Source organism: Paroedura picta, chromosome 6 (assembly GCF_049243985.1).
Source record: "Paroedura picta isolate Pp20150507F chromosome 6, Ppicta_v3.0, whole genome shotgun sequence".
Lineage (NCBI taxonomy): Eukaryota > Metazoa > Chordata > Lepidosauria > Squamata > Gekkonidae > Paroedura > Paroedura picta.
Genome location: NC_135374.1, coordinates 39,806,425 through 39,820,067, shown reverse-complemented (window position 1 = coordinate 39,820,067; position 13,643 = coordinate 39,806,425). Strand labels below are relative to the sequence as shown.

Sequence of the window (13,643 nt, the reverse complement as noted above, 5' to 3'; positions counted from 1 at the left end):
CAGTGGTTCATCTCTCCATCCCTGTGTATTATTCACTGTACTTCCTTCAGTCTTTTATCTCTTGCCTTTCTCTTGAGCACAGCTGAAAAAAAAGAAGCTGAATTGGTCTTGAGTTCAGTAAGGTCTTAAAACGTGAAATGAAACAATCATTTTGTGGAAGGGAGCTACCTGGGCATTACCAGGAGACCAGCTCTCAGCCGTTAGGTCTATCATTGAAATCTTTTTAATGTTTATATTTTGCTCCAGGTACCATAAGATCAACTTCTGAGAGATCAAACTGCCAGAGCAAACAAACAGAAAATTTATTTGCCAAGATACCTATAAGTAGAGCAATGGGGTAAAGGAAGGTACAGCACCTCCCACTCCTTCCTGGACAGACCATTAAGTAGAAGAACTGTAGAGGCTGGAAAAAGTGATGGTTAATTACTGTTTTGATGTGTGGCCTTTGGGGCATCCAGATTAGAACCAGCACAATTACAATGGAATAAAAACAAAGACTGAGCAACCACCCATTACCACTCCTTCCACCCAGGCTTAAACACACACACTGCTTGGCCCACAGCCAAAAATTCAAGGTTATATTATCTATGTATTATTATACATGAATTCTCTTGTTTATCCACACAGTTCCTGTAAATATTTATTGCTATTATGTTTTTATCCAGTACTACCACCAAAGGCAGAAATGCCTGTATCTTACAACTCCACTGAGGAAGCTTCCTCCTGCAAAAGAGCTACTTAAGTTGGAGCAAGGCTCCTTCTGCTAAATGAAGGCTTCAAAAACTTTGATGAGCTGAGTAATGTCAAAATCCAGCGTGCTGTAGTACACTTTTGTCTCCAAAGCACCCCAGTGAGGTATGCTTAGAATGCTGGATGATAACTGTTTCAATGACACTCAATAAAGAGGGAGCTGAACTTAGGGTTTCTCAATCCTGTTTCAGCAATCTCTCTAGTAGAGGATTCTGGCTCTGCTCCTTTGTTCAGCATTTGTGAAATTCCACCTTTACAGTCTCTTTGTTTCTAATCTGGATGCCTTGAAGGCTAATCCCTTCATCTAAACATCAACAGATCCTGTACATGGGGATAGGGAAATTGGGCCACAGACCAAAGCTAACCTTATTTATATTAAAAGCTAACAGGCTATGAAGTACGATAAAACAACAACTGTTTATTGAAGCAGAAGTTATGTCAGAATGTAGACTGCTTATGAACAGGTTTTACTAAATTTCCTCAGTGACATAACTACAAATTAAAAGCATATATAATACCAATAAAAATGTTCTTCCCATAAAGTCATTGGTATACTTTAAAATAACTTATTCACATTTAAATGTATACATAAATGTCTTGAAAAAGAGAAAATAACTGGTTTCAATATATAATGAAAAGTGTTATTAAGTATATGCCCAAGTATTATAAATAAAGAAACTTACCAACAACATAATCAGAAGTTATTTTTCATCCATAAATTATCAGAATATTTTTTTCTTTTAGAATGGGGGATCAGGTACGAGTGGTGTTCCCTCTACATACCTAATACATTTTTAATGTGTCTTTCCTCCAAGGAGGTACACGGTCCTTATTCCTTCTAACCACCATGTTTATGTCTATCAGAGAGATCTAAGAATGTGTGACAAGCCAAAGCCATTTAGTGAGCTTTAGAGATGAGTGGGGATCTGAAGTTTTGGTTCCCTAGTCATATTTCAAAGCTACACTGCTTCCTCAAATGTTTCTTTTCTAAAGGTTTTCCCACCTGTGGATTTTTTTTTTAACTTAAAAGTTTTAAACTGTGTTCTGAATGTCTCTCAATTATTTTTGTTCCTGGACATGCTGTGATTGTCTGACACCAAGGCTGAACCCAGGAAGCATGCAATCATATCTGCAGTTATGACATTCTCAACTATTCCATCATTATAAAAGAAGGAAGCAAAGGCAAAGAGTTTGCAGGAATCCATTTACTGCTTTACAAAAGAAATATGTCTCACATAGAACCACCAAGCAACACAAGAATGCTTTCTGTCTTCCATGTCTGTTTCACATATATAATAGAACTACTTATTTTAGAACACTACCTCTAATTGAAAAATGCTGGAACACAACATGGAACTGGTAGTACATTTGTTCCACGTCGTATCACAAACCAAGCAAGACGCAGGTGGTCCAGCAAGTTAAAATATCGTGGAAGTTTCACTCTAGACAGCACAGACTAGGGTTCCAAGTTCGATGTGGTTGTTGGAGATCTTTGGAGATTACAACTGATCTCTATTCAACAGAGATCACTTCACTTTGAAAAAAATGGCCACTCAGAAGGTAAAGTCTATGATATTAAACCCCACCCCCCTCTCCAAACCTGTCTTCCTCAAGCTCTACTCCAAAAATCTCCAGGTATTTCCTAACCCACAGCTGGCAACTCTAGCACAAAGTCATTTATTTGTAGCACAAAGAAAGCTATCATCACCAACAACTCTTCAGACCCAGCATGCATAGAGAAATTATTAGCAGTTGACAGAAGTCTAATGAGTTCTGTAACCAGTTTAAATATTATTAAGATTACAATCAGCTTGAGTTTAATAACTAGTAATTCAAAGTATAAAAATGCCAATTATCTCAATTATTTTAAATACAAAAATACCCACTTTGATTTGGAATCACTTCATTAGCAATCTACATAAGCCATTTTTAAACATTACAGAATGGGCACAGAAAGGGTTTTTCACTGGGTTCATCCAACTATGGTACTGTAATATTTAAATGCCTGTCATGATATAGATGTTAGCAGTTGTGTGGTCTCTAAAATCACAGTTGGGTTTAAAAAATGGAGCATTCCTGTACTGTTATTTCTGCCCAGGTGGTAGGAGAATCTTGAGCATTCTACTAACACTACTACTTGAGGAAACTACATAAAAGCAGTTTCTATACCACTGATATGTAAGGGAACCTCAGATCAGAAACCAGCTTCTAAAAGGACTTGGACTACTGGGACAAAATACAGTTTAGCTGTTTGCTTATGGATGGCTGCCAGCTTCCAGATGATTCCTCGGGAATCATCTCCAGACTACAGACATCAATTTCCCTGAAGAAAACAGATGTTTTGAAGGGTAGACTCTAAGCTCCATCCTCAAATCTCCAGGAGTTTCCCAATCTGGATCTGGCCATTCAATCATACTGTTCCCTGCCTCTAGCCAGAGAGGACTTGGCACCCCTACTGCCAACAAGCAACTGCCTCAAAAACCTACATAAAGTACGCGGAGAAAATTCTGATTAATTAAGCTTTTCAGGTAAATGCACAGTAATAAATACCTGGGAACCACTAAGCTGACAAATATAGCACTGCAGTGGTACTCAAGAGGCATTAGTTAAACTTCCTAAATCATAAATACCTAGTGATTTTTCCTCCTGCTGCTCATTGTTCATAAAACAACTAGGAATAGGTTTAAACCTCTTCACTCCAAGTAGCTAGTTGGTATTCCAGAAAATCCTCCATACCTATGAGTGCCTGATTGTGCAGAGTATGAGACTGCATGTAGAATTTGCTTCTTTAAAAGTTTCCTTTTAAAAGTTCCTGGTCCTCATGGGTTTGAATGTTAGGGTTGAAGGTGCATGAACACCCTGAGGAATAATCATCCAAGGAAACAGAAAAATCAGTTTAAAACTGACAAGACTTCAAAAGTACCTTAGGGCACATGTTTCACAGTCTAAGCAAGTTTATTTATTTCCTTCTGATGTGATATGCTACCAGCCCAGCTGTTCCTAACTGCATCACAGGGATGCAAACTAAAACAAAGAGAAAAACTCTATTTCTGAACTCAGAAAAGGTTTGTGCTAAGTTTATTTGAACAAACAGAGAGGAAAAGAACTTCCCGTTTCATAAGTAAACAGTGGACATTTTAGTTGGCAAGAATATAGAGTACAGCACTTGAAGATTCATAAACAGATCTTGGAATAGCATCGTATTTCCCACCTGTACCTAGCTGATAACAATGTTATAGCACTTATTTCCAAGACCTCTCAAACCAAGCAGAGCAACACTAATATCCAGTTATACACAAGATCAGAACATATGCCAAGGAAGTCACATACACTTGTGGCAATGGAAAATGGAAACATTACAAATGCATTACTAAGTGCTAGTGAGTCACCTCTCACATATGATTTCTTCATATGTAGCATGTGTAAAGAGATAATGTTTGACATTTTAAATATATATTTTAGGCAGTATGCGGCACATGGTTCTCATATTCAACCACTGAGCTTCACAACAAGCTCCATTTAGATGACCATCTTAAATCCGCCCGCGGCGCCGCTGACTAAATAAAACTGTAAGGGCTTGTGGGGAGGAGTTAGGCCGGGACCTGTCCAGGATAAAAACTCGGAGAGGGCCAATCTGGAGCCACAAAGCGGCTCCTGATTGGCCCTCACCGAGTGCCACTTGGCCCGCCCCGGACTCTCTGCCCACGCTCCGTCCCCATATGGTTCGCTGCCGGCAAAGGAGCAGGGCGGCCGTGTCAAAGACGCGGCCGCCCTGCTCCTTTGCTGGCAGCGAACTATCGCCTCCAGCACACATGCCCCTGCCGCCCTGCTGCCTCCATGGACGACAGCCACTCCGCCAGCTTCCAAAGCCGCTTCCCCCCATCTCCGTGGCCTCCGCCGCCACCGCTAAGGCCACGCCACACGCTCCCGCCGCCCGCAACACCGTCGCCACCAGCCGCTGCACCCGCCCGGAGCCGCGACGGCCATCAGCCGACGCGGGACTGCTGTCGTCAGCCCTGCCGCCGCCGTACAATAGGTATGCCGCCACCCGAGATGCCATCGCCGCCCCGCCAACGCCCCGCCACGCGCCCGCGCCTCCACGGACCCACAACGCCCTGCCGGCCTTCTCTCCTGCACTCGCCGCCCTCCACCTTCTGCCTGGCCCCAGTACAATCGCCAGTGGGGGGGGCAGAAGGCCCCGCTATGCGCCCACTGGAGGCCTTCGCCCTCCAAGGCCTTCCCGCCAAGACTTCCTTCTCTAGCGCCCATTTTATTTGCAGATAAAATGGGCTTTCTTTCTAGTGTTCATATAATATGTGAATATAACATACGTGATTCTGTGTACAAGCCTCTGTCTTTAAAAAGATTACTAGTTTGAGAGTACACAGTAAACACATACAGCTATTTAAGTAATTTGTGTATCTCGGGCTTAAAAGAGCCCATGCTAAATAAGAAAGAATTAAGACAGGGCTGCCTAATATTCGGTATTGAGAGCGTGCTCACATCTTAGTTCTAAAACTGGTAATGGATTTCTATGGATGTCAATGATCAAAGCAGCCTTCCATAAGTTAAATCAAAACCGTATTATGCATGGTATTAACATATTAAACTAATATTACAGGACAAACTAGAGGGGCAAAGTCAGTAAGATTTGAATTAAAAACTGTTTGCTCTCTGATTACATTATCTAAAGCTATCAAAGGTTACTTATACTTTAAAATACTTTGTTCTATTCACTGATCAGATCTGATTTCCTGTCATTCTTCTGCACAAGATGAAAAGAGACAAAACAGATCTTCATTAGTCTGGATACTTGTTAGTATGTGTTTTTTAAACAAGCACCGATTTGTATACTGTCAACACTGAATATATAAATATTCAAAAAAGATTTGGAATGTGTGCTTTACAGGGCAGAAGAGGCTGATGAGTAACAATTCTAGTATTCACTCAGCTGAAGATAGACTCTGAACCATTGCTAAGATGAGCCTGAGCCACCGTGGTACATCACAGGTATCAATGAGGCTGTGGTTCATTAAATGTGCTACAGTCCACATTTTCTAGAATATTATTAATATAGACATCCAACTTTTGTTAGAAGGATTCAAACTACATACAATTATACTAAAACAACATCTCACAGAAGTCCTAGAACTGAAGGTCACAACTTCATCATTTTAATAAAACTTTAAAGTCAACATGATGTGGTAGCTTAAGCATCAGCTTAGGAGTTGGGAGACCCAGTTTCAAATTTTCACTGTGCCATGTGACCTTAGTTAGTCACACACTCTCAGTCTAGTCTTCTGCACAGGACTGTTGTGAGAGTAAGATGAAGGGGAAAATGTTATGAGTCACCAGTGATGTGCTGCATAAATCTTTCCAATATTATACTTTTCAGTGGAAAATTTTACACTTCACATATGTAAATTAAGTTGTTCATCTTTAGTTGTCTGAGCTGTTGTTGGACAAACTCAAGCTTGTTCAAAATCTAGTCTTATTCATTGTGTATTGCTTCCTTTATTTAACATTTAAGTGATGTTAACTGAAATATTCCAATTCAGTTTTTCCTAGAAAACCCACATCACTGTCACTTTTGCTGCCTACTGGGGGAGGAAAGCAAGGCATATAAGAAAAAAATAACAAAGCAATCTCAGCCCACCCCAAATCTTTCAATAAGTACTGAAAAATAACTGCAATAGCTCATATTGCAACAATTCATAGAATTTCCTTTAACAAAACACAATTAACCAATACATTGTGTATTGTTTTATCACTAGACGGCATTGAAGTGGTGAGTTTCTAATGTCCTAAATATAATTTTTTTAAGAAGAAAAAAAAAAGAAAATGCATACAAAGGTCATTGATCTTCAACATGTGGCTAGAACCATACGTTGCTGCATGTCAACTTGAAGGGGGAGCATCACACTAGTGAGAGAACCACAATTCATCCCTCCCTTTAACAGACAGAAAGAACTGAAGATTTGTTTTTAAGAGAGAGAGGAAGGAAGATGATCAGATACAAAGGAAAACCCAGACCTTTATGTTTAACCATCTATGCAAAACAAACTTGCACTTCAATTTGGTCAAGCTAAAAAAGAGAGTCAAGTCAGACAGATACAAGCAGTTAAACAAACATACGAGAGACCCCTGTTGCTGTTTTGGATTAAAGGTGGGTCCCAAATGCAACAGATATAGTAAACATTACACCTTCAGAAACTTAGTATCCAGTGTAAACATCATGTCATCCTTACTTATCTGTCAATATCTTAAACTTTAGGATTTGTTATAGGCAGATTATGTACACGGCATTCATCAGTTTCAGAATACCCTAATGCAGGGGTGGCTGCACTGTGGCTCTCCAGATGTCCCATGAGGACCTGCCAGCCATGCCTTCAAAGAGGCACAGCTGCTTGGGAACCATTCAGGTTTCATCCTGCAGTTCATATTATCAAAGCACTCATCCTATAGTAAGCCTAACAAATGACACACCACTGCTTACATATTAGAATCCCTAAACATACTTAAACATTGGTTTGTTTTCTTAAGTCATTTGCAAAACGGAAGAGAAGCATAAACAAACAGCACACAGCATCTACAATGCTAGACACATTCAGCCCCCACCATTGCTGGATCTCAAAAATGGGTCAAAACATGATTACATATATGAAAGCATATAAGCTGTTATCACATGATACATTGTACTAGGAGGGGGAAAGACAGTCCTGAATGGTATATATGAACATATTTTTAATTATATCTTCAGCAATTGTAAGTCACCACTCTTGCCTGAAATGGCTCATAAATAAAATAAAATAAACAAACCATATAAATAAAAGATTCCAAATTAACAAAAAAACGCCCACAAAGACTCGCTGAAGGCAATTCATGGCACACTAGATGGAGCAGTCTGAAAAGGTATTGATGAAACCAGAAATTTCGCTGTGGCACCTATTATTTTCAGCAATGATTTTTACTGTAGTGGTTCTCAGCAACAGGGATGGATATGAACTACATTTATGTGGTTGTTTCAGTTCACGGTCAAGCCACAAATCAATATGAACTGGGAGGCTGGTTTGCAAACTAAACCGGTTTGGAAGCCTTACTTACTGCTCCCTGCTACTTTTTGTGGGAGGCAGAAAGCAGAGGTATAAATGGCTTTTAAGTAAAGTAGTAGAAATGAGTTCTGGAATAAAGTTTTAGTTATTTGTTGCTGTATCTGAAGGAATAAGCACAACAAATTGTATGTACTCTCACCTGAGAAATGTTTAATTAATATTTGCTATTGATAAATACTAAGATTTGTGGCCCTCAGAGAGATTTAAATATATTTCCGAGGAAAAACCTCAGCTTTTCAGGAAGGATTCAAGAAAGGCAATGAAGACTAATTCTGGACTGTGATACTGTACAAAGTAAATTAGATATTCTCTTACAGATTCATGCATCCTAACTTTATAATCAACAAGAAACAGCCTACAAACATTAGTTTCAGGTGACCTATACACTGTGTAAACAGCAACACCAAGAGAACAATATTTTTAAAATAACTAGCAGGGTTTTTAAAAATGAAATTGATGGCTGGCAGGTAGAGTGCAATCATTCTAAACAAAAACTACTAAATTATTATAAAAGAAGATTCTTTATCCTAATTCTATAGCAATTATGGAAACTGATATGATACAAAGCTATTTGCTGGAAATTTGGACTTATTATTATTATTAGATTTATTTCCCGCCTCTCCCGACAGGCTTGAGACGGGTCACAACAACTAACGCCATTAAATTCCCATTAAAACATCAAACTACTAAAATGATGGCTAAAAATCCCATCCTTCCCCCATTATCAAAGAGGTGAAGAGGAAAGGATGGCGGGAGTAGCGTACACTCTGACTCCTGGTGGGGGGAGTGATGTACCTGATTCGCTGACCCCAGCCTCAACCATAGACCTGGTGGAAGAGCTCCATTTTACAGGCCCTGCGGAAAGCTGACAAATCCCCCAGGGCCTGCAGTTCACCCGGGAGCTCATTCCACCAGGTAGGGGCCAGGACCAAAAAGGCCCTGGCCCTGGTTGAGGCTAGGCGCGCTTCCTTAGGGCTGGTGACGAATGAATTTAATTAAAGCATACTTCCATATTTCTCTGAAAATACATTTACTATATTGTACTATATTACACTACTCAACAGACTGAAAACAGAGGATACAATTAGGATTGCCATGATGGTGTTATAATTTAATTTATACCCCATTCCTCCCAACACAGTCATCTCGAGGTTGCTTACAACAAGATAAAACAATAAAATACAACAATTTCCATTAAAAACCCTTCAATTAATGAAATACAATAGTACAATCTAAGACTCCCAGATGGCGGAGCAACATTCCTCCCCTATTCCAGTCAGTAGATCACCTACCCCCCCGTACTTTGGTAAAACCAGAGTCCTGTCTCTCTAGGCACTGTTGATTACTAGGAATGTCATGCAGTTCCTAAAGAGGCATATTACTACTGTATTTTTCCTGCAAGCTATTTTAACACTGTTACACCAAAAGCATTTTTCCACTTAATTTCCTCCTGCCAGCTGCAAGCTGCCAGTCTGACAGGCACTGAAAGGCAATAGGAGTTGGGGACTGAGCATCTCCCAGCCTGGTACTTCACAACATTAGGCACAGTTTTGCTACAGTTAATCCTTTGGTCTGAATGGGAAAGTGAAATATACGTATAAAGGTGAGAGGATAAAATTGGGAAGGAAGAACTATATATACCACCTGAGATCCTTGGAAGATATGGAGGATAATAATTTACTATACAAAGGTATATTAACTTTTTAGGCTGAAATCAATGGGACTTTTATGCATATGATGTTTGTTGCTATTCTACTATTACGTTCAGATTTCTTGGTAATAGGAATAAATCTGTAGGCACCCTGAATAGTTGTGGAATCAGTGTGGATTATTACAGTTCTCAGAAACCTTGGTCATTCTGAAAATGCTTCTATTGCACCCTCTTGTGTTTAATATGTGTATTTCATTAATACCAACAAATCAACAACATCATGCTTATGCAATTCTTATGAAATGTTTAATGTTTCATTTTATAAAACAATGCTACTGAAAGCAATGATCCTATAATTTCCAATTAAATTTAATATAATAAAATAATACACTTTAATTTCACTGATGTGTGATTCTCAAAAAAAATCAGCATCAAAGAAAGGTTAGAAAAAAGGATGCTTCACAAAATCTAAATATTTTTAAGAAAAATGTTACTTACACTAATACAGGTTTCCCTGATATCTTTGGATGCTTTAGAACTTCTGACATAGTCTCTTTTGTCTCCTCCATTCTGTCCAGATCACTGGAATCCACAACAAATATCACCCCATAGGATTCAGCATAGTAATTCTTCCAAATACCCCGGATTCGTTTTCCACCTCCCAAGTCAAAGATGGTGACTTCAAAACGTCCTTGTTTAAGGTCAATTTTAGAAAAGCCCACTGTTGGAGCCACATCCTCAGGAGATTCTATGGGGAAGAGGAAATCCAACAAAACAAATTTCTTATATTCAAAGAAAGTACATTAAAAATCATTCTGCTTCCATTACTGACCACCAACACCAATGACCACTAAAGACACTTTGTTCATACACCAGGAAGAAGAGAGAATTTTTGCTTCAGGCTCCTTGCCAATCTCCTTCTCCATTACAGAGACGCAAATACCAGGAACAGCTTTATGCCCTCATTTACCTCAAGCCTCAATTGGAATGGCTGCTTTGAAAAGTCACATTATGGCCGGTGTGTCTGGTAGTGGCTGGAATACAGACCACACTAGTCAAAATACACAGCAGGCTACCACTTTTTAATGGCATTTAAAGCCCCAAACTTCACACCAGCCCCTTCTCTTAATTCCACATTGGTCCCCAACATTATTGTATAACTTACAATAAAAGTGTAAGAACACTTTCCTGCGAGTAAGCCACATTAAGCAGAACTGAGTAGTAATCTCAGTAGCTCTGACGAAGGGAGCTTTGACTCTCCAAAGCTTATACTCCAAAAATCTTCTTTATCTCTAAGGTGCTATTGGCCTTGAATTTAGCTGTAGTACTTCAGACCAACCCACCCACTGAAACAATAGTTAATTATGTTTCAGAGTGGATTGAAAGAGCCTGGGTTGGGTATAAGAACATTTAACTGTGGCATTTTACATGTATATTAACTATATAATGTATAATAGTCTGACCTTTTGTGAATTACAATCTGACCTTTAATACAAACTAGCAGAAATCTAAAATAATTTAAGATGTCATGTTATCATGCATTTAGAAATATCAGAATAAATATTATGAAAAAGATAGGGAGAAAAGTTGATAAAGTTTCATTTGTACCTGAAAACCTGCTGGGCCAGATTTTCTTATAGCAATGTCTTTGGGTGCATCATTAATCATTAAGTTTCACAGAAAATAATAAGGCAGTTCAGTGCGACTAGTTCAAAATACACGTATCATCCAACACAGAGCCCAGTTGTGTGAATATTATTTTATTTATTTATTATACTTATTGTTACTTCCAGCCAGCCAGCTTGAGGCTTTTTACAAAAGTAAGACAAAACTCCCCACCCCCATCATCCCCTACCTGTCTCCCCTTCTGTCTCCAATGGGCTGTGTGGCCCTATAATCCATAGGAAGGGTACTTGGAGGAAGGACCCAACAATGTTCTGCCACCGAGCCTCAACCAAACGCCTGGTGGAAGAACTCCATTTTACAGGCCCTGCAGAACTGCAAAAGATTCTCCAGCGCCCTCAGCAGGAACTCATTCCAGGAGCTCATTCCACCAGGAAGGGGCCAGAACTCAAAAGGCCCTGATCTTGGTCAAAGCCAGGTGTACTTCCTGAGGGCTAGGGACCTAGGGAGTAAGATGGTCCCTTAAGTATGCTGGGCCCATACTACAGATGGCCCTGAAGGTCAAAACCAAAACCTTTAACCTGAACTGGCAACCAATGCAGGTGGTGCAACACTGGCTGCATATGGATTCTCCATGATGTACCTGTGAGAACCCTTACCACTGCATTTAGCACCAGCCCCAGCTTCCAGGTCAGGAACAGGGGCTGGCTGACAAACAAATAAAAAAAAAGCACTAGTAAGGAGGGAGATATGCCAAACTGGTGGCACCTATACAACTACAGACTGTTTATGCACTGGGAACTTCACTGCCCCAGTTCCCATGCAGGAGCACAAATCGAGGGCAGATGAGGTGCACCGGGCCAAATGCTCCCCGTGTGGGTGCCGGAAGAGGTGGGGCAACCTGCCATGACTAAAACTCCAGACTGCAGCCAAGCGTGAAACCTCCAGTGCATAAACAGTCACCAATAGAGATATAGAAGAATCATTAGAATCACAGTTTGTTATGTGTGCACAATTTTTCCTTGAGATTGTTTTCCTAATTATATCCCAGGTCAATGTCATCAAAAGATACACCTATAACATTTATTCTTATGTTAAATGTATTAACATATACTCATAACTGATTTTCAGAAGATAGTAGTTTCAGCATAGACTATAAGGGCAATCAATGATTTTCTATCAAATGTTAAAAAGTGAAATGCCTCATTAACCCCAAATACATTTTTTGTTTGCTACAGTTCAAATGATGGTGTTGCCTGTAATTGTTCAGATTACTATCAGATTACATACTATCAAGTTTCCCAGTTTGCAACACATATGATAAATATGATTCTTCAATTTTCCAACTAACTTTTTCCTTCTATAAGGATATGCACAATAGTCTCGACTCAAAGTGCCTTTGCAGATGCATGAATGAAGCCTAAGCCCAGAAAAAGACTTATTACTTTGTGCCATGTCAAAGACAAGACTGTATTAAACAAGGATGTGTGCATGGTGGTGCCTCTGACTTTTCAGGAAAAAAAGGAAGATTCTACTTGCATCTATTACATATTTGTCCCATCCATATTCATTGGGGTTCAATGCAACATTCATTATTCTCATCCCTATTCTTTCCTCACAACTCTGTGGTATGATATGATGAACAAAAAGCAAGGGCCTAATTTGACAACAGAATTTTCAGGAATGGTCCACATTATGCTTTCCAGGCACAAGGGAACAATTATTTACGGAAAATGGGCTTAGGCTTCCTCCTCTATGCTCTTTTCCCAACCTGAAATTATCTTTGGGAGTTGCTATACTGAAGTGTCATGATTAAATGAGGTTTGCACTTGGATCTCACTAGTCCCATACTCCAAGCTCTGTAATTCATAGAATCATAGAGTTGGAAGGGGCCAACTCTAGTCCAACCCCCTGCTCTACGCATCTAGTCCAACCCCCTGCTCTACGCAGGATCAGCCCTAAGCATCCTAAAGCATCCAAGTGTGCATCCAACCTTTGCTTGAAGACTGCCAGTGAGGGGGAGCTCACCACCTCCTTAGGCAGCCTATTCCACTGCTGAACTACTCTGACTGTGAAAAATTTTTTCCTGATATCTAGCCTAGGGGTAGTCAAACTGCGGCCCTCCAGATGTCCATGGACTACAATTCCCAGAAGCCCCTGCCAGCGAATGCTGGGACATCTGGAGGGCGAATGCTGGCAGGGGCTTCTGGGAATTGTAGTCCATGGACATCTGGAGGGCCGCAGTTTGACTACCCCTGATCGTTGTACTTGAAGTTTAAACCCATTACTGTGTGTCCTCTCCTCTGCAGCCAACAGAAACAGCATCCTGACCTCCTCCAAGTGACAACCTTTCAAATACTTAAAGAGGGCTATCATGTCCCCTCTCAACCTCCTTTTCTCCAGGCTGAATATTCCCAAGTCCCTCAACCTATCTTCATAGGGCTTGGTCCCTTGGAATTCATTCAAGGACCTTTCAGAATGCCGTTTGTAATACTGGATGAGATTGT

At 40.1% G+C, this 13,643-nt stretch overlaps 1 protein-coding gene across 8 annotated transcripts in view; it reads right to left on the bottom strand.

Annotated features, from left to right (window-relative positions):
* Nucleotides 1-13,643, bottom strand: part of ARL13B (ARF like GTPase 13B) — a 50,762-nt gene that overhangs the window by 32,976 nt on the left and 4,143 nt on the right. For all 8 annotated transcript variants that reach the window (XR_013231846.1, XR_013231850.1, XR_013231848.1 and 5 more), the window contains one exon: nucleotides 10,012-10,261. Coding sequence is in view for 4 of the 8 variants with exons in the window: in XM_077342210.1 (XP_077198325.1) it covers nucleotides 10,012-10,261 (250 nt within the window). In the remaining 4 variants the exon portion in view is untranslated. The remainder of the gene's footprint in view (nucleotides 1-10,011; nucleotides 10,262-13,643) is intronic.